Source organism: Phocoena sinus, chromosome 3, assembly GCF_008692025.1.
Source record: "Phocoena sinus isolate mPhoSin1 chromosome 3, mPhoSin1.pri, whole genome shotgun sequence".
NCBI classification, from domain to species: Eukaryota; Metazoa; Chordata; class Mammalia; order Artiodactyla; family Phocoenidae; genus Phocoena; species Phocoena sinus.
The window spans coordinates 54,459,711-54,485,687 of NC_045765.1; the positions used below are offsets into that span (position 1 = coordinate 54,459,711).

The following is a 25,977-nucleotide window of genomic DNA, read 5'->3' on the forward strand; positions in this document are numbered from 1 at the left end:
AAAGAGGGGAGGCGCTTTCTTCGAGGAATTGTTCTCAGTGAAGAGCGACACCATGCGCATGAATGTGTAAGTGTAAAAATGACTCGGTCCATATTTTCGGTTGATGTAGGGTTGTTTTTTTTTTTCTTGCATTTCGTGACATTTTTCATTGCAAATACGTAATGGAAGACTAAATGTTTTTCTTTCCAGTAATACAGTAAATCACTGTATTCTGCTCAGCACTGGATGCTAGTTGAAATTGGTTGATGAGTTCCATCTTTCAACAAGTACATTTTTGCATGTGTAAAACGTGGTGCAGAATTTGTAAAAAGAGGTAATATTCTACATTTGCTTTTAGAACTCAGACTCTAGTTCTGCACAGCTTTGTAGATTTGGGTGGGAATGTCCTTTTCCTGTAATATTTTTGAGACCTATTCACACAACTCCCTTGACTCAAAATGGAAACATAACGAATCACATAAGAATAAAACAGATGAATGTGAAAATTCGGTAACTGATATACAAGATTTTAAATAAACACAATATTTATAAATTCCCCTAAATATGACTGTGAAATTTGGATAAAATATTTGTATTCGAAGGAAATGTCCATTAATGTGCATATGAGTTTGTATGTGCGTGTGTGTGTACATAAACACACAATGTAGACCATTTAGATATAACAATTCTTTAAGTTCTGGATTCTCTTTGTATAAAACATGCCAAGAACGAGTATATTATGTATTTGCTAGAAATGAACTTACTACCAATAGGTTAAATTTCCCTCTTCTCTCTCCGTATCATACACCATCACTGGAGAAAGTCCTACTATCATTTAAACTGACTGATTTTCCAAGTAACAACAGGTATATACAGATGTTAACACATCTCTAGCAAGGAAGAAAGGAAGGGGCTCTTACTTTTATCTAATACTGTACCTATCTTTACCAAGTTACCAAGATCCAGGCCAAATAGGGCTAGGAAAGAAAGAACATAGCCCCAATAATTCTCTTGCCTGTTTTGTGCACAACTCTGCAGGAAATAAGAGTTGGGTTCATTTCTGAATCTTTGCTCCCCTCTGAAAATGTGAGTAGAGCATTTGGTATTCTCTCACCCTCATCCTCCCCATTGCTCCATTACTTTTATTAACATACCTTTACTCTTATAATGGGAATAGTTTTTTGGTTCTAATTGTTCTTGTCTATCAGGCCCTACCTGTCTCATTTATCTCTCCACCTAACCTAGACTACACAGTCAATCATTTAAAACATGCCCTTCCAGACACCCTAAAGGCACACACCTACTTACAGCACCCCTCTAACATTTTCTTTAGCTTCCAACACACAGCCTAACTATCCGTTTTCTCCATTCCTTCTACTGAGCTTCTCAGTGTGTTAGTCACTTAACCAGGATTACTATATTCTCTACAAGTTTACTCTCACCTTTACCTCAGTTGAGCCCTCAAGTGAATTCATAATTCCTGCCTACAGAGATTCTTCCATATTTTCTTCTCTCTTCTCAAATTCCCAGCCTCATTCCCACAACCTGTTTCTCAGATGATTTACCCAGAGATAAAAGTCATCAAATATGAACTCAATGGCTCTCTGCTTATGTCAACATTTTTCTTTATATTCTCTATTACTCATTCCCTACTAAGGAAAAATCGCCCCACTTTTATGGCCAACCCTATGCTCTTATTTTTTTCGCTATTCTATTCTCTTTCATATTTTTCATCTTCGTCTTCATTCTTTCCCTGCCTGTCCCATCTTCAGTATCTCCCTCTTTACTTGCTTCTTTCCCTCTCACTAAAAGACACTATGGAAAGGCTTTGTGTGGAAGAAAGTTACAAGATGTAAAATGCACTTTAGAAGGTTCACCTGATAATTGTGTCAGAGCAGTAGTACGCCATAATGAGTTGGTGATCCTTCAAAAGTGAGTTTGAGCCACTTTGCACAGTCTATGTGGCTTAAGTTTCAGACTTCTAAAAGTAAAATTCCGATGATAAATATTGTACCTGCACCATAAGAGTGATATGATAATTAAATAAGATAATACAATTAAAGATCCTAGAACAGGTCCTGGAAAATAATAGGGGACCAATAAGTACTCTTATGTTTTATTGAATCAAAGAAATGTTATTAATTGTAAGATGCACCATTACTTGTGTGCTACCAAGAAAAACAGGCAAGTAAATTATTGTAAACCATCAATTATAAGGTGTATACTGGGGCTTCCCTGTTGGCACAGTGGTTGAGAGTTCGCCTGCCGATGCAGGGGACGCGGGTTCGTGCCCCGGTCCGGGAGGATCCCACATGCCATGGAGCGGCTGGGCCCGTGAGCCATGGCCGCTGAGCCTGTGCGTCCGGAGCCTGTGCTCCACAACAGGAGAGGCCACAACAGTGAGAGGCCAGCATACTGCAAAATAAATAAATAAATAAATAAGGTGTATCCTGCTTTAGATGGCTATTATATTTTTTTAATGTTATTATATTTATGTAAATAAGAACAATGCTGTAGCCAATCCCAATTGAAAGAAAGAAGGCACTCAATGGGAATAACATAAAATTATTCATCTTAGCAATAATAACATAATTTTTATTATTGTTATAATACTCAAAAGGAGATTTACTGGAATTAGATTTGTGGACAACAAGGCTATTTTACAAGCCTATGCACATAAAGAGCAGTAAAGGAATCCAGTTAATGATATCTGGGAACTCTCTGCACTAACCTTGCAAATTTTCTTTAATCATGAAATTAAGTACAAATTAAAAATAAATTTGAGTTATCAGAACCTAGACAGTTTTTACTCAAACGTACTTATATCTTTCAAGGCGAACCATTCATAGATAATATGAAAAATTATAGAACGAGAAAAATTTTAAATGTGGAGATCCATGGCTTCCATTTCATCTTTATCTCAGTATTTAATATTACTTGAAAAGTTGGGCAAATACACGAAAAGTTCAAAATGACTAATATACTTGAATGATATCAAGGACTTACTTCACTAGAAGGACTTAAACAATCTTCTCCTGACGGTTGAAGACAGGGACTGAAGGCCATAAGATCTGCCTTGGGCGGCCCCTCCCCAGAGCACACCCGCTGCCGCCTCTGCTGCGAGTAAGACCAGCTCCCCACCGCGCTAGAGTACACCAGCGTGGGCTTCCCGGGCCCGCACGCGCCCTCGCTGGGCGGCGCCGAGCACCGCAGCGCCGTGCACAGCAGCAGCGTGAGCACCAACAGGCTGGACACCGCGCAGATGGCGATGATCAGGTACACGTTCACATCCACCAGAGCGGCCTCCGCTCCAGCGGCGCCCGTCGACGCCCGCATAGAGGCCTTGGGCGCTTGGCCGCTGTCCTCCAGCGACAGCAGCACGGTGGCCGTGGCCGTCAGCGCCGGCTCGCCGTGGTCTTTCACCAGCACCAGCAGGCGCTGGCGCGGCGCGTCCGCCTCGTCCAGGGCGCGCGTCGTGCTGATCTCGCCCGTGTACAGTCCCACGCGGAACGGGCTGCGCGCGCCACCCACCGCCGGCTGCAGCTCGTACGACAGCCACGCGTTGTAGCCCGAGTCCGCGTCCACCGCGCGCACCTTCGCCACCACGTGGCCCGCGCCCACCGACCGAGCCACCAGCTGGCTCAGTGCGCCCGCCCCGCCGCCCGGCCCGGGCAGCAGCAGCGCGGGCGCGTTGTCGTTCTCGTCCAGTACGAAGATCTGCAGCGTCACGTTGCTGCCCAGAGGCGGCACGCCCGCGTCACGCGCGCTCACCTGGAACTGCAGCAGCTCCAGCTCCTCGTGGTCCAGCGGCTGCAGCGCGTACACCTTGCCGCTCTCCGCGTGCACCGACACGTAGCTCGACAGCGCTCGCTCGCCCACCCGCCGCTCCACCAGCGAGTAGGACACCAGCGCGTTCTCCAGCGCGTCCGCGTCCCGCGCCGACACCGTGAAGATGTGGCAGCCGGGCGGGTTGTTCTCCTTCACGAACACTGTGTACTCGGGCTGCGCGAACGCGGGCGCGTTGTCGTTCACGTCGGCCACCTCCACGGACACGCTGGCTGTGGCCGACAGGGAAGGCGAGCCCGCGTCCCGCGCTGTCACCACCACCTCATAGTTCGCCATACTCTCGCGATCCAAGGCGCTGTCCAGCACCAGCGAATAGTAATTCTTGAAGGTGGACACCAGCTTGAAGGGGATCTGGGGTGTTAGTGAGCAGGTCACCTGCCCGTTGGCGCCGGAGTCGCGGTCGGACACGCTGATCAAGGCGATGACGGTGCCCACCTGAGCGTCCTCTCGCACTGGGAGCGACAGCGAAGTGATCATTACCTCGGGGGTATTGTCATTCAGGTCCAGAACTTCCACCAGGACCGTGCAGTGACCTGCCATAGAAGGAATCCCTTTATCAATAGCGTTAACCTGAATTTCATACTCATTATTCTCTTCAAAATCCAGTTTACCATAAATCCTAATTTCACCTGTTTCTGCATTTATTGAAAACATACATTTCTCACTCACTGGCAGAATCATTCTGATTCCATAGGAAATTTCTCTATTTGGTCCTTCGTCTAGATCAGAAGCGTTTAGTCGAATCACTCTGGTGTTGTTTGGGATATTTTCAAACAGCACTACTTTATAGCCAGGCGTATCAAACTCAGGAGCGTTGTCATTAACGTCCAGGATGGTTATTTGAATCTGAACAGATCCTGTTAGTTCGGGTTTACCGCCATCCAGAGCGGTCAGCAATATATTAAGTTCTGGCATTTCTTCTCTATCCAATGACTTCCGAAGAATGAGTTCAGGCAATATACTTTTATCGGTTTTCGTTATTACTTTAAGAGTAAAATACTCATTTAGACTTAACCTATAGGTCACAAGAGAGTTTAGGCCGATATCCGCATCGGAAGCGCCCTCTAGAGGAAAACGAGAGTCCAGAGGAGCAGATTCAGAAATAAGTACCTTTTGTTCTCCTCTGAACACCGGCGGGTTATCATTAATGTCCTTCACCTCCACCTCCACATGGAACACCTGCAGCGGCCGGTCCACGATCACCTCCAGGTGGATGTTGCACTCCGCGCTCCGCCCGCACAGCTCCTCCCGGTCGATCCGAGAATTCACAAACAAAATGCCATTCTGCAGATTTACCTCCAGAAGTTCCCCGCGGCCTTTGGACGCCACCCGGAACAGGCGCGGCACCAGCTCCGTCAGCTCCAGCCCCAGGTCCTGGGCGATGCGGCCCACGAAGGTGCCGTGTTTGGCTTCCTCAGAGACCGAATAATGGACCTGGCCGCTGCCCGCCTCCCAGGCTGCGAGGAGCAGAAGCGAGAGCAGCAGGCGCCGAGCTTCGAAGACTCCTCGCCAGGAAAACTCCATTGCAGACAAAGAGATCTCTGAGGTGAGACTGTCAGTTTTAAGAGGTAGCTCGCCTGCCAACATTTATGACCAGTCTCCCCTTCTGTAAGTATATATTTAGTAAAATTTACCCAGCATTCCTGTCAGTATGGAGTCGATTATTCTGTGGATGGTTGAAATCTGGGCGTGGAGGAAAAGTTTTCACTTTTCACCTTTTGAGTGTACAGCGACATCATGTGACTGATTATGTAAGTACAAGAAAGATCCTGAGGTTCTTTTTGGTTTAGCCACTTTTTGGTTCACTTTAAATCTATTTCGACTTTTTGGATATTTTCATGGATCATTTGTAAATGCCTATTTATTTAATATACATGATATTTTTAACAAAGCACAATAATTCTATTATACTTCAGTTTTAAAAATAGTCTGCTTCAAAGTAGATCATAAAATAATCATTGAAATATGGCATGTCAGAAGCTACTCCTTAGCTATCATGGCCAATAAAATAAAGAATAATATACATCACCTCTGCCCTTATATTGCTTACAATTCACATTTGTAATGATTTTCATCCTTCAAAAGCACTTCATTCTAAGACTTTAGGAGAAAGCCAAGAATTCCCTCATCTAGTAAAGGAAAAGAAACATTTCATTCATATAAATTATTTTATTCATAAATCTGGTGAATATTATAATTCATCATAAATATAGAAGATGTTTTCGGTTCCTTGATACTCAAATGTGATTACTTTTCATACAACTGCCCTCATTCACATAATATGTTGAAAAAATGAAGCTTAGGTATGGATTCTGGAATATTTTACTCTAGCAGGAGTAAAGGATTTTCCTGTAAAATGTTGAGTCAAAGCCTCCAAATTTCATAGTATTCTGAAGTGGCAGTAGAGCACTAATATGAAAAAGATCACGTGAAATGTTTTGGAGCCCAATCTCATTGACAAAAGTCAAAAAAATATGAACTTCATAATGACCATTTAGTTTCCATCTAAATCTTTCCTTTCAGGCCAGTTAGTAGTTACACAGAATATGCTTCTCTTCAGAAAATCACAATGGTGACTATGATTCAAGGGAGAATAAAAAGACTTCATAATTTTATTCATTAATTCAAGACCAGCTTTAAGGGAAAACAAAACACAGATAAGATCCCACAGCTAGTTGTGAACAAGTAAATATATTATTTATAAGCTCATTTAAATTCAAATCAAAATCTTTAAACCAATAAGTTATCACCATTCCTTTTACATATAATAAAGGAAACTGAGAAATTAAATCTTTATAGAATCAGAAAATAATAACCAAGAATGGTTCTACAAGTATAAAAAAACTTAAATCAACTACCACACTGGCTCTTAATTAATGAAAAACATATTCGAATTTTGATGCTATTGGACTATTTAAATTGTCTATCACCATCAAGCTTCTTCATTTTATATCTTCCATTTTCAAAAATAGTCAATGTACCATAATTGGTAAGCAACCTTACTGTAATGTGTAGGTAGTCCTCACACACTGTTAGACATAATTAAATTATTAAACAGATAGGAACATCTAAATTTAGCTTAATACTTAAACAATCAAATTACAAAATAGGATGAAATTACAAATTTACATCATAGAATGTAATCCTGAAATTAAAAATAAGTATAAAAGACACTAAATTTGTACCATAGAAATTAATCCACATAATTTGGAATTATCTAAAATGTGCATTGATTACTTATGTAAAAGTAATGATTTGCAAAATTTTAACCTTTACTTAAAACATTCCAATTTCACATATATACACTACCAAATGTAAGGCAGATAGCTAGTGGGAAGCAGCCGTATAGCACAGGGAGATCAGCTCCGTGCTTTGTGACGGCCTGGAGGGGTGGGATAGGGAGGGTGGGAGGGAGGGAGACGCAAGAGAGAAGAGATATGGGAACATAAGTATATGTATAACTGATTCACTTTGTTATAAAGCAGAAACTAACATACCATTGTAAAGCAATTATACTCCAATAAAGATGTAAAAAAAAATCCAATTTCATTGTATTAAATTTAAATGACGTTCAGTCATTCCAAGAACTTTATTGGGAAATGGGTTATAATGTATGTCCTACCTAACATCCACATTTATTTATATTTACAAAATTTCATAAGTGATATGGTTTAATCACTTTTGAGTCTGAAATATTTCATATTTTAACCTTGTTGCCTAATTTGGAATAAAGAATGTTTTTAGACAATTAATATTGAGAAACAAAGTTTCATAAACAGAGGTCCAAGAATGAGCTTCAGCATGGGATCCTTGAATATTATGCTAAGTGGTATGCTGTGTAATTTTAAGGGGAGAATGGCCACATATGACTCTCATCAGATTCTCAAAGAGGTCAGTGATTCCACCATCCTACATGTGGCTAAGAACCACTGAATTAGAAGGATGACCTAGAGGTAAATGATATTTGCTAGAATCTTCAGATGTGGTTAAACCACATGGAAAGAAAATTTTACAAACACCAGCGGTAAAGCATTTAAAGATAGGGAATTTAAAATGTTAGATGAGGGAGTTGAGGTTAGCAGATGTAAGCTATTATATACGGAATGCATAAAAAAATGGGACTGACAGAGAACTATATTCAGTATCCTATGATACATAATGGAAAAGAATATAAATAAATATATATATATGTTTGAATCACTTTGCTGTACAGCAGAAATTAACACAACATTGTAAATCAACTATAGTTCAATTTTAAAATGTGAGATGAATGAAATTGATAAATGTCAATAGGCTTCACTTTGACAGAGTTAACTTCTTCTTTCCACATAAATCCAGAAACATAAGAAATAATGCCAGCTAGCATATATTGCAGGTATTATAATCCTATATGCATGCCTTTAGCAAATTTGAATAACTTGATTGAGGAATATGAATGATTTTATTTGCCTAGTTACTTTGGAAGCATAAACCTGGAAGTTCTGTTTCAGTACATAGTACATAAATCTCTCCCCACTTCATGGAACAAAATTAAAAATGGACAGAACTTTTAGTTATATTATTTCAATGAAATAAGCATACTAGAACAAAAGGCTGCATTTTTTTACTGCAAGTAATATGGAAACAGGTTTTATCTTATTGGTAGAGGAAAAACTAAAGATTATTCAATGGACAATAAATGTTTAAAACCATAGAAAAAGAAAGGAAAACCCCTTCAAAACAAATTAAGACAGTGTCAAAATTTTGATACAAGCCTGAAGTGAGAAAAGTCAGTGATCTAATAATGTGAAAATATCAAGACAAAAGCCTGTTAAAAAACAAAGAGGATAAGTAAAATTGAAATAATCCACAGTGATTATCTACACTACTGAGGGTTAGAGTTGAAATGAAGTGACACAGATCAAATAACAGGAAAGTCATTCTTACATTTTCTTAAACATGTTCTAACAAAACATTAGGAGAAATAGGATATTTATTGGCTAAACAACCTAATACCTCATATGATTAAAATTGTATACGTGTATCATTGGCATTTCACGAACAAACGTTGTTCTTTAAAATGATACTCAAAGTATAGAGCATCATTAAAATTTTTTTTGAAACAAACTGGAATTTAAAAAATGTTAACAGCGACTTCAAAAGGGGGGAATCTATAGAACTCACCTGCCCAGGGTGATTTGATCCTGCCTCCTGCCTTTCCTCTCCGACTTCTCTATCCAGACCGGGAGGAAGGCTGGGGCTGAAGGCCATGAGGTCGGTCTTGGGCGGCCCCTCCCCAGAGCACACCCGCTGCCGCCTCTGCTGCGAGTAAGACCAGCTCCCCACCGCGCTGGAGCACACCAGCGTGGGCTTCCCGGGCCCGCACGCGCCCTCGCTGGGCGGCGCCGAGCACCGCAGCGCCGTGTACAGCAGCAGCGTGAGCACCAACAGGCTGGACACCGCGCAGATGGCGATGATCAGGTACACGTTCACATCCACCAGAGCGGCCTCCGCGCCAGCGGCGCCCGTCGACGCCCGCATAGAGGCCTTGGGCGCCTGGCCGCTGTCCTCCAGCGACAGCAGCACGGTGGCCGTGGCCGTCAGCGCCGGCTCGCCGTGGTCCTTCACTAGCACCAGCAGGCGCTGGCGCGGCGCGTCCGCCTCGTCCAGGGCGCGCGTCGTGCTGATCTCGCCCGTGTACAGCCCCACGCGGAACGGGCTGTGCGCGCCACCCGCCGCCGGCTGCAGCTCGTACGACAGCCACGCGTTGTAGCCCGAGTCCGCGTCCACCGCGCGCACCTTCGCCACCACGTGGCCCGCGCCCACCGACCGAGCCACCAGCTGGCTCAGTGCGCCCGCCCCGCCGCCCGGCCCGGGCAGCAGCAGCGCGGGCGCGTTGTCGTTCTCGTCCAGCACGAACACCTGCAGCGTCACGTTGCTGCCTAGTGGCGGCACGCCCGCGTCGCGCGCGCTCACCTGGAACTGCAGCAGCTCCAGCTCCTCGTGGTCCAGCGGCTGCAGCGCGTACACCTTGCCGCTCTCCGCGTGCACCGACACGTAGCTCGACAGCGCTCGCTCGCCCACCCGCCGCTCCACCAGCGAGTAGGACACCAGCGCATTCTCCAGCGCGTCCGCGTCCCGAGCCGACACCGTGAAGATGTGGCAGCCGGGAGGGTTGTTCTCCTTCACGAACACCGTGTACTCGGGCTGCGCGAACGCGGGCGCGTTGTCGTTCACGTCGGCCACCTCCACGGACACGCTGGCTGTGGCCGACAGGGAAGGCGAGCCCCCGTCCCGCGCTGTAACCACCAGTTTATAGACAGACATGCTCTCGCGGTCCAGGGCGCTGTCCAGCACTAGTGAGTAATAGTTCTTGAACGTGGACATGATCTTGAAGGGGACGTTGGGCGTTATAGAACAGATCACCTGTCCGTTGGCACCAGAGTCGCGATCAGATACACTGATCAGCGCAATGACCGTGCTTGGCTGAGTGTCCTCCCGCACTGGAAGAGACAGGGAAGTCACAGTGACTTCAGGGGCGTTATCATTGGCATCTAAGATTTCGACCCAGACTGTACAGTGACCTGCCATTGGGGGATTCCCCTTATCTGTAGCCTGAACATCAATTTCATAAACCTTGTTTTCTTCATAGTCTAAAGTTCCATTGACCCTCACTTCTCCACTGTTTTCATGTAGTGTAAATAAACGTTTTCCATTGGGCTTAATCGACATCAAGGAGTATGTCACCTCCCCGTTGACTCCTTCATCTTGATCTGTGGCGTTTAACTTTATCACAAGAGTTTCTTTAGCTGCGTTTTCCATCAATCTCACCTTGTATTCTGATTGTTCAAATTCCGGATCATTGTCGTTAATATCCAAGACGCGGACGAAGAGATGAACAGTGCCAGTGAGCTCCGGTTTCCCGCCGTCTGCAGCCGTTAATAGTAAATTAAGTTCCGCAGTTTTCTCTCTATCCAGAGACTTCTTTAATGTAAGTGACAGCCTTTTAATCTGCTTACTATTTGTTGGTAATTCTAAAGAAAAGTGCTCATTTTGACTTAGTCTGTAGGTCAATTGAGCATTCTCTCCAATATCCGCGTCAGAAGCTCCCTCTAGAGGAAAATGAGAGTCAGGTTGCTTAGATTCAGAAATCAGCAGCTTTTGTTCTCTGAGAGAGAACACCGGTGGATTATCGTTAATATCCTTTACTTCCACCTCCACATGGAACACCTGCAGCGGCCGGTCCACGATCACCTCCAGGTGGATGCTGCACTCCGCGCTCCGCCCGCACAGCTCCTCCCGGTCGATCCGAGAATTCACAAACAAAATGCCATTCTGCAGATTTACCTCCAGAAGGTCCCCGCGGCCTTTGGACGCCACCCGGAACAGGCGCGGCACCAGCTCCTCCAGCTCCAGCCCCAGGTCCTGGGCGATGCGGCCCACGAAGGTGCCGTGTTTGGCCTCCTCGGGAATGGAGTAGTAGATCTGGCCGCTGCCCGCCTCCCAGGCTGCGAGAAGCAGAAGCGACAGCAGCAGTCGCCCAGTGTCCAATCCCCTTCTTTCAGACGCGAACATTGCATACATTGACTTCCCAAATAAGATTCTTTACATTTACAGTACCATAGACTCCCGTTTTGGGTTAAAAATCTTACTGAATTTTTGAGAAGTTTCAAAGGATCCTTTAACGGTAGCATCCGGCATGATGGAGTCTTTAAATGCGGAGTTCCTGGCTGCTCAGACCAACCCTTGAATGAACTATTTCCTCCAAGTAAAGAGCGACACCTTGTGCCTGAAATTGTGAGTATTGTACACTACATCCAATACCACAGAATTTTACTTGAGAAAAAAATAAGTTCACGTGTTTCAAGCTATTTTACCCCCCAAATCATATTTCTAAAGTGCTTATTTGTGGAATAAAAATCAGATTTTAAGTCATGTTGAAACTGATGGTATATGGAAAATGGCATTTTATTCTTGATTAACATCAAATTGAAATATTTGTTCCTATGTTTGATGTAGAGTTTTACAATTGAAAAAATTATGAAAAAATAAATTCAAACATTTCCTCATATAAAAATATCAAATTTGAATTGTTTTACTTCTAGTCACCCTTGTTACTTTGGCTGCTAGGAAACTCAAAGACAAATTTGAAGTTTTAATAACATTTCTTTAGTCTTTAAGTCTGCATATTGTGTTTTCATCTATGTGCACTTGCTTTCTACTTATATTTTTATTAGTTCTAATTCTTTATCATTATTTATATTTAATTGTGTTCCTGTTACAAACAACTTTATATGCATTGAAGAACAAGAAAAACAAAAATATATTTCAAATTTGGTAGTTTAAAACATAGAATTCATAAGACAAAAGTCTATTGATGTAGATGAAACATATCTGGCACATATGCTTTCTCATGTAAGTTGCATTGCTAACAGTATAATAAGAGATATCAAAATGACACTTTATGTAATAGTGTCAATATATGAAAGAAGTAGTCTTTTAACTATAGAATGAACTTTTACCATTCAATGAAATAAAAATCACCATGAAAATTTCTGTGCCATATTGGTATTTCCACTCACCAACATTGGCTTTTGTATATCTATCAAGTCATATTCATGAAAATAGCTGACCTATTTCTTCTTAAAAGAATTTTGGGTTTGAGATTGTAAGTTCATCCAAAACAAGGGAAATGACTTCTAATCACATTGCCTCTAAGTGCCTAATATTGTGCTAAAAAATCATAGAAAATAATCAAACAATTCAACCAAATGCTAAATGACCTACCATGTTACTTCCATTAACACTAATGGAAATTCGATTTCATATAATACCAACTAGAAAATCAGAATTGTTGATGTGAGTTTTCATTGCCTGAACTTGTAAATTAGTTACATGTCCTTCGTCTTTTCATATTACCTTGGGATTTAAGGAGGAAAAAAGAGGGTACAGTGGAAGTTTAGAGTAGAAAGTGGTTCAGAATAAGTATCACTCTAGCTTGAGTATTTTGTTGTATGGTTTTAATGGTTCATGTCGAATCTAAAAATATTACAATGAAAAAATTACTAGTATATTTATTTGTATGTTAATATTTTCCTTTATCCTGAACACATACATATATTCTATTGCTAATTTCAAACCTTGTTTCATTTTTTTCAAATTTACTCTTTTCCCAATATTATTATTCTGCTAGAATTCTTTTTAAAGACAATTAAAAATTATTTCTTAAAAAACAAACAAAGCAGGCTCATCACCTTTTATGACACTGAATTCTGTTATGCATCTATAAAACAACCACTCATATGAGCCTCTTTTCAAAATATAATATTAGGCTAGATAACAGTAGGTTTAACATGATGTTCAAGGCCTGTCAGATTTATTTTGTAGAAGAAAGAAGCAACAGGCCTCCAACCACTTCATTATGGAAACTGGGGAATGAGATGTTATATGCAATGTGGAGTCTTTAAAGGCAGAGAAATAAACATGAGAAAGTTTACCCAAGGGAGATGATGATATTACATGTCTGAATTAAAACCAGTTGTTAATTTAGGAATTACTTTCCAGAAATGTGGTATTTTGCAAGTATATAAAGTGACATTGGATGAACACCAATTCATAAAAGAGTTTGATATATTTTATGAACCAATGACACAACTTTTGCACTTTGGCTGTGCTATTTCAGATAGCACTATCTCAACTAGCTCCTAAAGAATAGATTATGATATCTTTGAACTCATCTTTGGGGATGGGCCTAAGATCCAGCAATAGGCTAATGCCAAGAAGTCACATCGATATAGTTGTTAACATTGATTTTGTAAGATTGATTGAAAAGGCTAAGGAACTTCATGCCTGACCTTTTCTAAATCAATCTGGTTAGTCTTAAATTCCAGCTGTATGTCTTGATAGTCAAGTATTGGAGTGCATGGTTTAATGTTCTACCCGTCCTCATCATCCACTATTATTTCATAATAGGTCTAGTACTACTATTTATTGAAAACATTAAACAGAGAAATAGATCTTGAAGCCATTCTTGGAAACCCAGTAGGTTCTTCAAAATTAACAGATTAGAAGTACTGTCTACAAAACTGTAGAATATACGCAGTGATGTTCACTCTGTGCTATCAGGGCTTATACAAGTATACACAGTTATTTGATCACAGATCATTTGTTCAATTGGCACAAATCTCTCAGACAACAAGACTGAAGGAGTCTGAATCTTGAAAGACCCACACACTTTCAAAGATTTTCATGAGAAATATACACCTTTAAAGCTGTTATTGAAGTACACAATTTTGGAAACAAGTATTGATCCTTCACTGATGTTCAGGATCCAAGAAATAATCATATTACCGCTTATATTTGTCAAAACACTATTCTTATTCACAGTGTAAAAAGAACAAGGTCATTTCCACATGTATTATTTGGCTTTGGTGTTCTGCAAGAACTTTGCAGACCTCAGTCTTCTGATTTTCCTCATATATTAAATGATTCTGCTTATTTATATCACTTCCAAACAACTGATCAATAGTCCTTATCAGACAACTCTTAATTATTTACCGATCAAATAATGTAAAAACCTATCTCAATGTGGCACTAAGACAAATGGTAATGATGTCCATGAAACTTCTGAGAAAAAAATCACTTAGCAACATAAAAAAATAAACATAAAAAAATCTTAATTCCTATCTCAGTTATGATATTGTACAAAGTTAACCATGAAGATAATCATGAAGGGTTTTTCTAAGCAAAACAGAAAGGAGGATTACTCTGTATACAGCTTGTGCTTGATTCTCCTAGCCAGGACTAGGCCTCATCAGATAAAAGATTTACTCTAGAAAGTTCTACAATGAATAAAAGAATGGCTCTCAAATCTAAGAGATATGCATTTGAATATCATCTCCATCATGTACTAGCTGGATAGCAGTGGACAAGATAGATAAACATCTCAACATCTCTTATCTAATCTTTAGAACTTGGATAGTCAAATGTACTTTACAAGTTGTTATAAGACTTAAATGAAATTATGTATTTTAAGCCCTTCATGCCATATCTTACAAACAGAAATATCTCAAATAGTGGTGGTTGATTATAATTAGTGACCAATGTTTACTCTTGTTCTATTCTGTAGCTATCAATGAAGAAAATTCCAGTACCATAAACTAGGATATGGCTTTTCCTTTTCTGAAGATTTCCTAATGTTCATCTTCATGGAAATCATCCTACATTCTAGGTAGAAAATAGCCTTCTCAGAATTTCTATTAACTTTACCCTATCTATAATGTGGTTCTCCTCCCATATGTAAATATATCATATATAATTTATTTCTCCATTCAGTACAATTAAAGAATCTCTAATTTGTACATTTGAGCCAAAAAGAACAAAATAAACTTCCACATTACTTGATTCACACCCTTACAGCTCTAATTTCAAGTTCTCTGTGATATCTTTAAAGAAAACAATTCACATGATCATAGCATTGAGACAAAAAAAGAGTTTGTATCAATATATCTAAAGTACTCAATGTTAAAAACATTTTGAGTACACAATGTTAAATACTGAAATGTGACCAACAGCACCATTGTCAAATGGAAGTCCCTTTATATATATGCCATGACTGTTATGTTTAAATTATTTAGAGCAATGTTATTTTGAAGACCAGGCATCTTGGTGAATACAGGCAGAAGTATCACAATTCCCCTATATGGGAAGACCCTTTTGAACCTCAAAGCACAAAGAAGTGTGAATTTTCCCACTCTAAAATATTTTCATACAGCCTCATTACAGGTACCATGAATGGAAGAAATATAAGTATGGTCAATGCTCAAATAAAATTTCCAAATAAATTAGAAGATGGCAGAAATTAATGTGGAGGAGAGCAGCAATGCATTCAACAGGCAACTAGCAAAATTGTCATTACATTAGAAAAAATTTTAAGTTGTCTATCTGAAGCAGCTGAAGACTATGAAGAAAATAAGTTTAAATTATGAGGGGATTAAAGACAAAAAAAGTAAAATCATTCCCAAAGGAAAGGCTAAAATTCTACCTACTTTCTCAAAGAAGCATGTCATTGATTATAAAGAAACAAAATCATTTATAGAATGAGGCCACCTTAACAGCCCATGCCCGTCAGTAATACACAAGCTTATAGATTATAGGAAGGTAAGAACGTACACATGTATAAACCCCCAAAAACCAAATTATGAATTGTTAGGGTAATTTTGAATGCATAAACATAATGCGTAGAGGACACCAAACAGAATAAGAAAATGAATAGGAAGAATGAACTTGCTGCAAAATTGAGAAGTAGAAGATTTGAGCCTCACCCACATCCTCCATTTCCCATCAGTGATCCTTGTCTCCTTCCTGGCTGACTTAGCCTTGCTTATTTACAGGAAGCTTTAGCAGTCTATTTCATTTTTACTATTATTATTATTTCTCCAACTAAATAATATTCCCCGTACACTCAAGAAGACTGTGGTGAAAAGTAATAAAAATGGCTGTACTTCCATTGTGCTTTAGAAAAAAACATCGCAAGAAAAAGACAACAAATAACTGAAGCAATGGACTTAACAGTAATTTGTTAGTGAACTACTATGTGATTGACATTAAGAGGCATGATACATCTCAGAATTACTGTACTTACATTCTCGCAAAATTCCTGTTGGTCTCCAATATCTCCAGAATTCGAACCTGGAGGGACACTAGGGCTGAAGGCCATGAGATCTGCCTTGGGCGGCCCCTCCCCACAGCACACCCTCTGCCGCCTCTGCTGCGAGTAAGACCAGCTCCCCACCGCGCTGGAGCACTCCAGCGTGGGCTTCCCGGGCCCGCACGCGCCCTCGCTGGGCGGCGCCGAGCACCGCAGCGCCGTGTACAGCAGCAGCGTGAGCACCAACAGGCTGGACACCGCGCAGATGGCGATGATCAGGTACACGTTCACATCCACCAGAGCGGCCTCCGCGCCAGCGGCGCCCGTCGACGCCCGCGTAGAGGCCTTGGGCGCCTGGCCGCTGTCCTCCAGCGACAGCAGCACGGTGGCCGTGGCCGTCAGCGCCGGCTCGCCGTGGTCCTTCACCAGCACCAGCAGGCGCTGGCGCGGCGCGTCCGCCTCGTCCAGGGCGCGCGTCGTGCTGATTTCGCCCGTGTACAGCCCCACGCGGAACGGGCTGTGCGCGCCACCCGCCACCGGCTGCAGCTCGTACGACAGCCACGCGTTATAGCCCGAGTCCGCGTCCACCGCGCGCACCTTCGCCACCACGTGGCCCGCGCCCACCGACCGAGCCACCAGCTGGCTCAGCGCGCCCGCCCCGCCGCTCGTCCCGGGCAGCAGCAGCGCGGGCGCATTGTCGTTCTCGTCCAGCACGAACACCTGCAGCGTCACGTTGCTGCCCAGAGGCGGCACGCCCGCGTCGCGCGCGCTCACCTGGAACTGCAGCAGCTCCAGCTCCTCGTGGTCCAGCGGCTGCAGCGCGTACACCTTGCCGCTCTCCGCGTGCACCGACACGTAGCTCGACAGCGCTCGCTCGCCCACCCGCCGCTCCACCAGCGAGTAGGACACCAGCGCGTTCTCCAGCGCGTCCGCGTCCCGCGCCGACACCGTGAAGATGTGGCAGCCGGGCGGGTTGTTCTCCTTCACGAACACCGTGTACTCGGGCTGCGCGAACGCGGGCGGGTTGTCGTTCACGTCGGCCACCTCCACGGACACGCTGGCCATGGTCGACAGAGAAGGCGAGCCCCCGTCCCTCGCGATCAGTACTAGAGCATATTCCGACACTTTCTCTCGGTCCAGGGCGCTGTCCAGCACTAGCGAATAGTAATTCTTGAAGGTGGACACCAGTTTGAAGGGGACTTGGGGTGTTAGTGAGCAGGTCACCCGCGCATTGCCACCGGCGTCATGGTCGGTTACACTGATTAGAGCGATGACAGTCCCCGGTGGAGCATCCTCTGGAATAGAAAGCAACAGTGACGTCACTAGCAACTCTGGGGCATTATCGTTGATGTCCAAGACTTCTATCAAGATTGTGCAGTGACCAAACATTGGGGGGTTTCCTTTGTCAACTGCTTCTATTTGAAGTTTCCATAATTTAATTTCTTCAAAATCTATTTTTCCATTCACTTTTATTTCTCCACTGTTTGAATCTATGCGAAAAGAGGCTTCTGTATTAGAGGAGACATCAGTTGCAAAGGAATAAAGAATGTGGCCGTTTGAACCCTCGTCCAAATCCGAGGCGTTAAGTCTAATAACCAGTGTACCGTTTCTTGCATTTTCCAGTAATTTTATACGATAAACTGCTTTGTCAAACACTGGGGCGTTGTCATTTACATCCAGCACTGTGATGTTTAACTCTACAGTGCCTGTCAGCTCAGGTTTGCCCCCATCCGTTGCTTTGAGCACCAAGAGAAGCTCTGAAGTGACTTCCCTGTCTAAAGGTTTTTTTAGTACTAGTTCGAGCGGTGTTACCTGCTCGTCGTTGGTCGGTACTTCCAGAGAGAAATACTCATTGGGGCTCAGTCTGTAAGTCAGCAGAGCGTTGGCCCCGATATCTGCATCGGAGGCGCCCTCTAGTGAAAAATGAGAGTCAAGAGGCCTAGTTTCGGAAATAAAGAGATTTTTGTGTGTCGCTGGGAATACAGGCGGATTGTCGTTAATATCCTTTATTTCCACCTCCACATGGAACACCTGCAGCGGCCGGTCCACGATCACCTCCAGGTGGATGCTGCACTCCGCGCTCCGCCCGCACAGCTCCTCCCGGTCGATCCGAGAATTCACAAACAAAATGCCATTCTGCAGATTTACCTCCAGAAGGTCCCCGCGGCCTTTGGACGCCACCCGGAACATGCGCGGCACCAGCTCCTCCAGCTCCAGCCCCAGGTCCTGGGCGATGCGGCCCACGAAGCTGCCGTGTTTGGCTTCCTCGGGGACCGAATAATGGACCTGGCTGCTCCCTGTCTCCCATGCTGCGAGGAGCAGAAGCGAGTGAAGCAGGAGCCAGGCTCCCTGCCTCTCTGGTCCTGAAGTTAACATCGTGACTCGCTTCTGGTTAGTAAATAAACACTTCATGCGTAGAAATATGTAGTCCTTTTGAGACCTTCCTTCTGAGTCTTTGTTCCTGATATCCCAGCTGATCTTAACAATATGGGTGTGTTTATAGTCTATAAAGCACCGGAACAGTGGCGAGCCTTTATGGTGCGAGAATAATCGTTATTTTTTTTTTTTTTTTTTTTTTTCCGGTTAAAACAATCCTCTCCTTGGAGAACAACGACATCCTGTGGCTTAAAGTGGAAGTGTGTTTATCGTTTGTACTTTCTTTCACTTATATTGCTTCTTTCGTGATTCCTTCATATTGGTCCATTGTGTGTGTGTGTGTGTGTAATTTTAATTCTTTCATTATATATCCTTTGTGTGTGACCACTAGCTCTTTAAAGGTGGTTCGGTTTTACAAATTAGAATTCCAAGAAGAGTTTTATCTTGGATATGGGTATCTAAGAGAACGTATTAGAGCGCTATGTTATGTATATGAACATGAAAAAAATCCATATATGTAGGTTATTAGCAATACAGTTTTTTAGACTTTTAGAAATAGATCATTTTTGAATGGCTCCTTATTAAGTTTACTCCATTGCTAACACTCTATAATGTTCTATTGCTTAATATTTATACTATGTAAATTATTCTAAACATTTAGTCCAATTGTGTAGAGGATAACTCAAAATACCAGTTCTCTAAGTTATCATCTCAACTTGAGGGTGTTTCAAACCCATGCTCATATGCAAGCTACTTATCAGTTTGTCCAAAAACCATATTTGCTTCGATGTTAATGAATTTACCAAGTACTGACTCCTGGAAATACAAAACATATTTACCTTTGTCTCATTTAAAAGTTTTTTTTTCAATTACTGTATGTGCTCAGGGTGAATGCTGTAGTTTCCAACCTGAAGGACAGTGTAAATTTGCATTATATTCATTGCTATTTGTAAAAGTAATCTCTTTCTACCCCCCACAAAAAAAAAACCCACTGATGAGGAATTCAAGTTATATTTGTCACTTTGTTTATACCCATTCTATTCCAGAATGGGTTTAAGGAGATTAGGGTATCAAGAGTATTCTAAATCTCATTTAATCACTCAATTTTATTTTCTTGTTTTACTCAAATTTTTTCAAATGCTGAAATTTGCATAATTATTGATTGCAATAAAGTTTATCAGTGTTGTCTTAGAAAAATACTTTAATCCTGAATTTCCCTACTAAAAAAAATTATAAATGTTTACCCAAGGAAATCTTAGATTTTATGTAATAGCTACAGTCTTTATTTTAAACACATTTTAAAATAGTGATTCAATAATTAAATCTATGCCAAAGATTTACAGTTCTAACTACAGCTAGTTCTTTTATTAATTGTGGAAGCCATAAGTTCAAGACCAACATATTTACCTAAAGAAGAGAAGGAAAAACTTTAGCACGTGGGGGTGGCTAAATTTGAGAAAAAGACATGACTAGGAAATAAACCTCCTCATGTTTGCTGATTGAAATACTTCATTCCCTTTAGGAATGACTCCATGCTGTAGGTCCATTCTATTTTTGCTTTTAAGAATTCCTTCAGGGCTTCCCTGGTGGCACAGTGGTTGAGAATCTGCCTGCCAATGCAGGGGACTCGGGTTCGTGCCCCGGTCCGGGAAGGTCCCACATGCTGCGGAGCGGTTGGGCCCGCAAGCCATGGCCGCTGAGCCTGCGCGTCCGGGGCAAAAAAAAAAAAAATTCCTTCACTAATTAAGTACATATGAGAGATAGTTTTTAAAGCTCCTACGTTCCAAGGCTATCATATAGCTAATTACTACAGTATACCAATAAACCTATGGGTTCATTACTCTTTTTTCCCCCCCCCACCACGCAGCATGTGGGATCTTAGTTCCCCAATCTGGGATCGAACTCCTCACCCCCTACAGTGGAAGCGCAGAGTTTTAGCCACTGGACCACTAGGGAAGTCCCTCTCACCTTGAAACAAGGTATCACAAATACTATGCTGCCAAGAGCAAAGGAATATTCATGATCAGTCTCATTTTAATGCCATCTAATAAAGAGCGTGTTAAATATGTTTATAAAAATAAGAAGTTTTAAAAGAAATGGGCTAACTCCTTTTTTTGTCAAGAATGTTAAAAGCAATCCTTGATTTGGGAAAATTTATGGTTTCATCCTAAAATTTCAGTCATTCTGAATTGAATTAAACTGTCTACAAAGGTTTTTTAAAATATTTATGTTAATAACAGAGCCAGTGGCAGACATTATCCGACTAAACTCAGTAAAAAAAAAAAAAAAAAGTTAAAAACTAAAATAAAAATTTAAAAAACATTTAAAATTCAAAACACTTAATTTAATTCCATAGATTAGGACTTTTTAAAATGGTAATCTTCCAGTCTACATAATCTACTATTAAGAATAAAGTGTAGGGCTTCCCTGGTGGCGCATTGTTTGAGAGTCCGCCTGCCAATGCAGGGAACACGGGTTCGTGCCCCGGTCTGGGAGGATCCCACATGCAGTGGAGCGGCTGGGCCCGTGAGCCATGGCCGCTGAGCCTGCGCGTCCAGAGCCTGTGCTCCGCAACGGGAGAGGCCACACAGTGAGAGGCCCGCGTACCACCAAAAAAAAAAAGAACAAAGTGTAAACACTGAAGTTCTAGTATGCATTATGTTATGTTGCACTACACATTCTGTACTTAGGGAGCAAAAACCACATTTTCATCGTGAAGGAAATTGATCGTAGCAAGTTTTTTTTTTTTTTTTTTCGTAGCAGGTTTTTGTTACTGTAGCAAGGTTATTTCAATTTTTAGATTTAAAAATTAAATAAAACTATAAAGTACTAATCTGACAAATATGTGTAAAATAAAAAATAGTTTATGAAAAAAATAAAAACCTTCAACCGACATCAACTATTTATATTGGAAAATATAAATGAATTGAGAAAAATGGCATATATTAAAAATTGAAGTATTCAGCAAAAGTTGATGCACAAGGTACTGTATATAGAATATAAAGTGAACTTTTAGAATAAACTATATTACAAATGGAATTACTAAGGAATATTTGAGGAATTATATAACTACATGATATTTAGACAAAGAATGAAGGTATTCCAAGATACATATTTGAGGGGGAAAGCGGTGAAATAAAATATTCACGAAGCAAACTATAAAAATTGAAAACCAATAACCCACCTTGCTAGAGTGGTTGCCTCCAGTAGACTGTTCTTCCCCTTCTACGTCTGGTAGTGGACACGGCGTAAGACTGGGGCTGAAGGCCATGAGATCTGCCTTGGGCGGTCCCTCCCCAGAGCACACCCGCTGCCGCCTCTGCTGCGAGTAAGACCAGCTCCCCACCGCGCTGGAGCACACCAGCGTGGGCTTCCCGGGCCCGCACGCGCCCTCGCTGGGCGGCGCCGAGCACCGCAGCGCCGTGTACAGCAGCAGCGTGAGCACCAACAGGCTGGACACCGCGCAGATGGCGATGATCAGGTACACGTTCACATCCACCAGAGCGGCCTCCGCGCCAGCGGCGCCCGTCGACGCCCGCGTAGAGGCCTTGGGCGCCTGGCCGCTGTCCTCCAGCGACAGCAGCACGGTGGCCGTGGCCGTCAGCGCCGGCTCGCCGTGGTCCTTCACCAGCACCAGCAGGCGCTGGCGCGGCGCGTCCGCCTCGTCCAGGGCGCGCGTCGTGCTGATCTCGCCCGTGTACAGCCCCACGCGGAACGGGCTGCGCTCGCCACCCGCCGCCGGCTGCAGCTCGTACGACAGCCACGCGTTATAGCCCGAGTCCGCGTCCACCGCGCGCACCTTCGCCACCACGTGGCCCGCGCCCACCGACCGAGCCACCAGCTGGCTCAGCTCGCCCGCCCCGCCGCCCGTTCCGGGCAGCAGCAGCGCGGGCGCGTTGTCGTTCTCGTCCAGTACGAACACCTGCAGCGTCACGTTGCTGCCCAGAGGCGGCACGCCCGCGTCGCGCGCGCTCACCTGGAACTGCAGCAGCTCCAGCTCCTCGTGGTCCAGCGGCTGCAGCACGTACACCTTGCCGCTCTCCGCGTGCACCGACACGTAGCTCGACAGCGCTCGCTCGCCCACCCGCCGCTCTACCAGCGAGTAGGACACCAGCGCGTTCTCCAGTGCGTCCGCGTCCCGCGCCGACACCGTGAAGATGTGGCAGCCGGGAGGGTTGTTCTCCTTCACGAACACCGTGTACTCGGGCTGCGCGAACGCGGGCGCGTTGTCGTTCACGTCGGCCACCTCCACGGACACGCTGGCTGTGGCCGACAGGGAAGGCGAGCCCGCGTCCCGCGCTGTCACCACCACCTCATAGTTCTCCAAGCTCTCGCGGTCCAGGGCGCTGTCCAGCACCATCGAATAGTAATTCTTGAAGGTGGACACCAGTTTGAAGGGGATATGAGGTGTTAATGTGCAGGTCACCTGCCCGTTGGCGCCAGAGTCACGGTCGGACACGCTGATTAAGGCGATGACGGTGCCCACCTGAGCGTCCTCTCGCACCGGAAGAGCCAAAGAAGTGACAACCACCTCAGGTGAATTATCGTTTTCATCCAGGATTTCCACTAGGACAGTGCAGTGACCAACCATAGGTGGGTTTCCTTTATCTGTAACATCTACATGAATTTCGTAAGTATTACTATCCTCAAAGTCAATAGCATCGTTTACTCTTATTTCTCCTGTGCTTTCATTCATTAGAAATTTCCTTCTTGTGCTGGGTGGGACCAAAGAGCTAAACGAATATATTATTTCCTTATTTATCCCTTCATCCACATCAGAAGCATTTAGCCAGATGACTAATGTTTGGTTCGCTGAATTTTCATACATCTTAACTTCATAAACGGATCGGTCAAATAGAGGTGCATTATCATTGGCGTCTAACACCAGGATCAGCAGAGTAACAAATCCCATCAGTTCGGGTTTGCCTCCATCAGTTGCCGTTAATAACAACTGAAGCTGAGGATTTTCTTCACGATCCAGCAGTTTTCGTAGAACAAGCACTGGAAATTTGCCTTTGTCCTTTTTGTTTATAATATCAAGAGTGAAAAAGTCATTTGGACTGAGTCTGTAAGTAAGCATTGCGTTCTCTCCGATATCCGCATCCGATGCACCTTCTAGAGGAAATCGAGAGTCAAGCAGTCGAGATTCGTAAATTGAGAGCTTTTGTTCTGAGACAGAGAAGACCGGCGGGTTGTCATTAATGTCCTTCACCTCCACCTCCACATGGAACACCTGCAGCGGCCGGCCCACGATCACCTCCAGGTGGATGCTGCACTCCGCGCTCCGCCCGCACAGCTCCTCCCGGTCGATCCGAGAATTCACAAACAAAATGCCATTCTGCAGATTTACCTCCAGAAGGTCCCCGCGGCCTTTGGACGCCACCCGGAACAGGCGCGGCACCAGCTCCTCCAGCTCCAGCCCCAGGTCCTGGGCGATGCGGCCCACGAAGGTGCCGTGTTTGGCTTCCTCCGGGAGCGAGTAATGGATCTGGCTGCTCCCTGTCTCGCAGGCTGCAATGAGCAGAAACAAGAGAAGCAGGCGCTGGGTTCTCTGCCTGATAGGTCTGTAGACCAACATCATAACTTTCTCCTGTTTTACAAATCAGTGACTCGGCGTCCAGAACACACCCACCGCTCCGATTTTTTCTATTCGATTTCTTGCATCCAATTTTATTGAAATGGCTGAGATCTCCGAACGTAGCTCTTTCCTAGTCCTTGAGAAACAGGATCATGCCTTTGTTCTGAAAAGCCATTTTGTGGAAGACAGCGACACCCGGTGGCTTAATGTGTAAGTACAATTCCATGAGTTTAACAACTCTTGTTCCTATCTTTTCATTCTATTTTCACATATTTGGGTCTCTATGGACTTTCAAAGACTCATATTACGTTTCTTTTATATATAATAATAATCATTGTCGATACGTAGTGCCGCGTTTTTCTTGAGTGGAAAATCACAGAGAAGTAATTCCTTCCCTAACCATGATTGTCTTTAGCTGAATTTGAAAACACGCTTAATATTTGTATAATACTGAGTGTACTAGCATTTTGTTGGACAACAAATTTAAGTCTCTTCAACTTCTAAATCTTAATTCACTTCTCCTTGTCATTATTTTGATATTAAATAAACCTTATTTAGACACTAATCTCAAGCATCAGTTCTCTGTGAGGTATTTGCAACTTCTAAATGACAATCATCACTAGAATGTAGAGAGATCACAGGCTTCAACATCAGAAATTCCTCTCTTCTGATTCCTAGTCTCCAACTTACTAGTGTGTGACTTGGGGAAAATAATTTAACCTATCTCCGTCTCAGTTTTCACTTTCATAACATTCATAACATATTAATAATAATATGGTGGTTGCATGAATTATGATATATTAAGTGCCTAGTATAATACCTCAAGGAGAGTGAGTGCTTCATAAATGGCAGTTGTTCTCAGGGCTCACTTTAGCCACATTAGTTTCATAATGCTCAAGACCAAAATTGGCTCTTTGGATAAAACGATTACCTACAGAATGGTGTCACCCTATAAAGCCTTTACATATTGCTGCTGCACAGGCCGAGTGGTGTTCCTGTCTTTAAGAAGATAGAAAAGTGTTTTTATTGAGAAATTAGTTATACAGGGGAAGTTTCACTTTTTTATACACATCTTACATGGGCAAAAAGAATCTTAATTTTGATTCAAAATAATTAAAAATTTATGATTTCCAATTTCAGAGACAACTAATTTCATCTTTGTTATATTTATATTTTTCAAATACCCCAAATATACAGTTTTGGCATTATCTAATAATTTTATAAGTGTCAAAGTTTTTCATCACCTGCAGTAAAAAATATTTTCTCTCTCTCAAAATTCTTGGAATCAAATATTCAGTAACTGAAATTCTCCATTAATATATCTATGGTGGACTTCCTGGGTGGTCCAGTGGTTAAGACTCCACGCTTACAGTGAAGGGGGTTCGGGTTCAATCTCTGGTCGGGGAACTAAGATCCTGTATGCCTCGCGGTGCAGGCAATAAAAGGCTACTGATAAAAGTTGAAGTTTCTCTTTTTCAAAAAAAAGGAAAACCGGGCTTCCCTGATGGCGCAGTGGTTGAGAGTCCGCCTGCCGATGCAGGGGACACGGGTTCGTGCCCCGGTCCGGAAA

At 43.1% G+C, this 25,977-nt stretch overlaps 3 protein-coding genes across 5 annotated transcripts in view; all 3 read right to left on the reverse strand.

Moving 5' to 3' along the window:
* Positions 1-25,977, reverse strand: part of LOC116750459 (protocadherin alpha-C2) — a 159,156-nt gene that overhangs the window by 97,958 nt on the left and 35,221 nt on the right. The window contains exons 1-2 of one of the 3 annotated variants that reach the window (XM_032625137.1): positions 23,256-24,556; positions 3,751-4,200 (exon numbers count right to left, since the gene is read on the reverse strand). The exons of 1 other annotated variant lie outside the window; for it this stretch is intronic. In XM_032625137.1, the coding sequence (XP_032481028.1) occupies positions 3,751-4,200; positions 23,256-24,410 (1,605 nt within the window). In that variant the 5' untranslated portion in view covers positions 24,411-24,556. Of the gene's footprint in view, positions 1-2,985; positions 5,509-23,255; positions 24,557-25,977 lie in introns of those variants that run through there. One more of the 3 variants, XM_032625135.1, reaches the window with a different exon arrangement.
* LOC116750511 (protocadherin alpha-11-like) lies at positions 8,985-11,379 on the reverse strand. Its single transcript, XM_032625244.1, is given in 2 exon segments — positions 8,985-9,110; positions 9,112-11,379. Coding segments are annotated over 2 exon segments (2,394 nt in total).
* LOC116750512 (protocadherin alpha-10-like) lies at positions 16,385-18,829 on the reverse strand. The gene has a single exon (XM_032625246.1). The coding sequence runs from the start codon at positions 18,827-18,829 to the stop codon at positions 16,385-16,387; it is 2,445 nt and encodes an 814-aa protein (XP_032481137.1).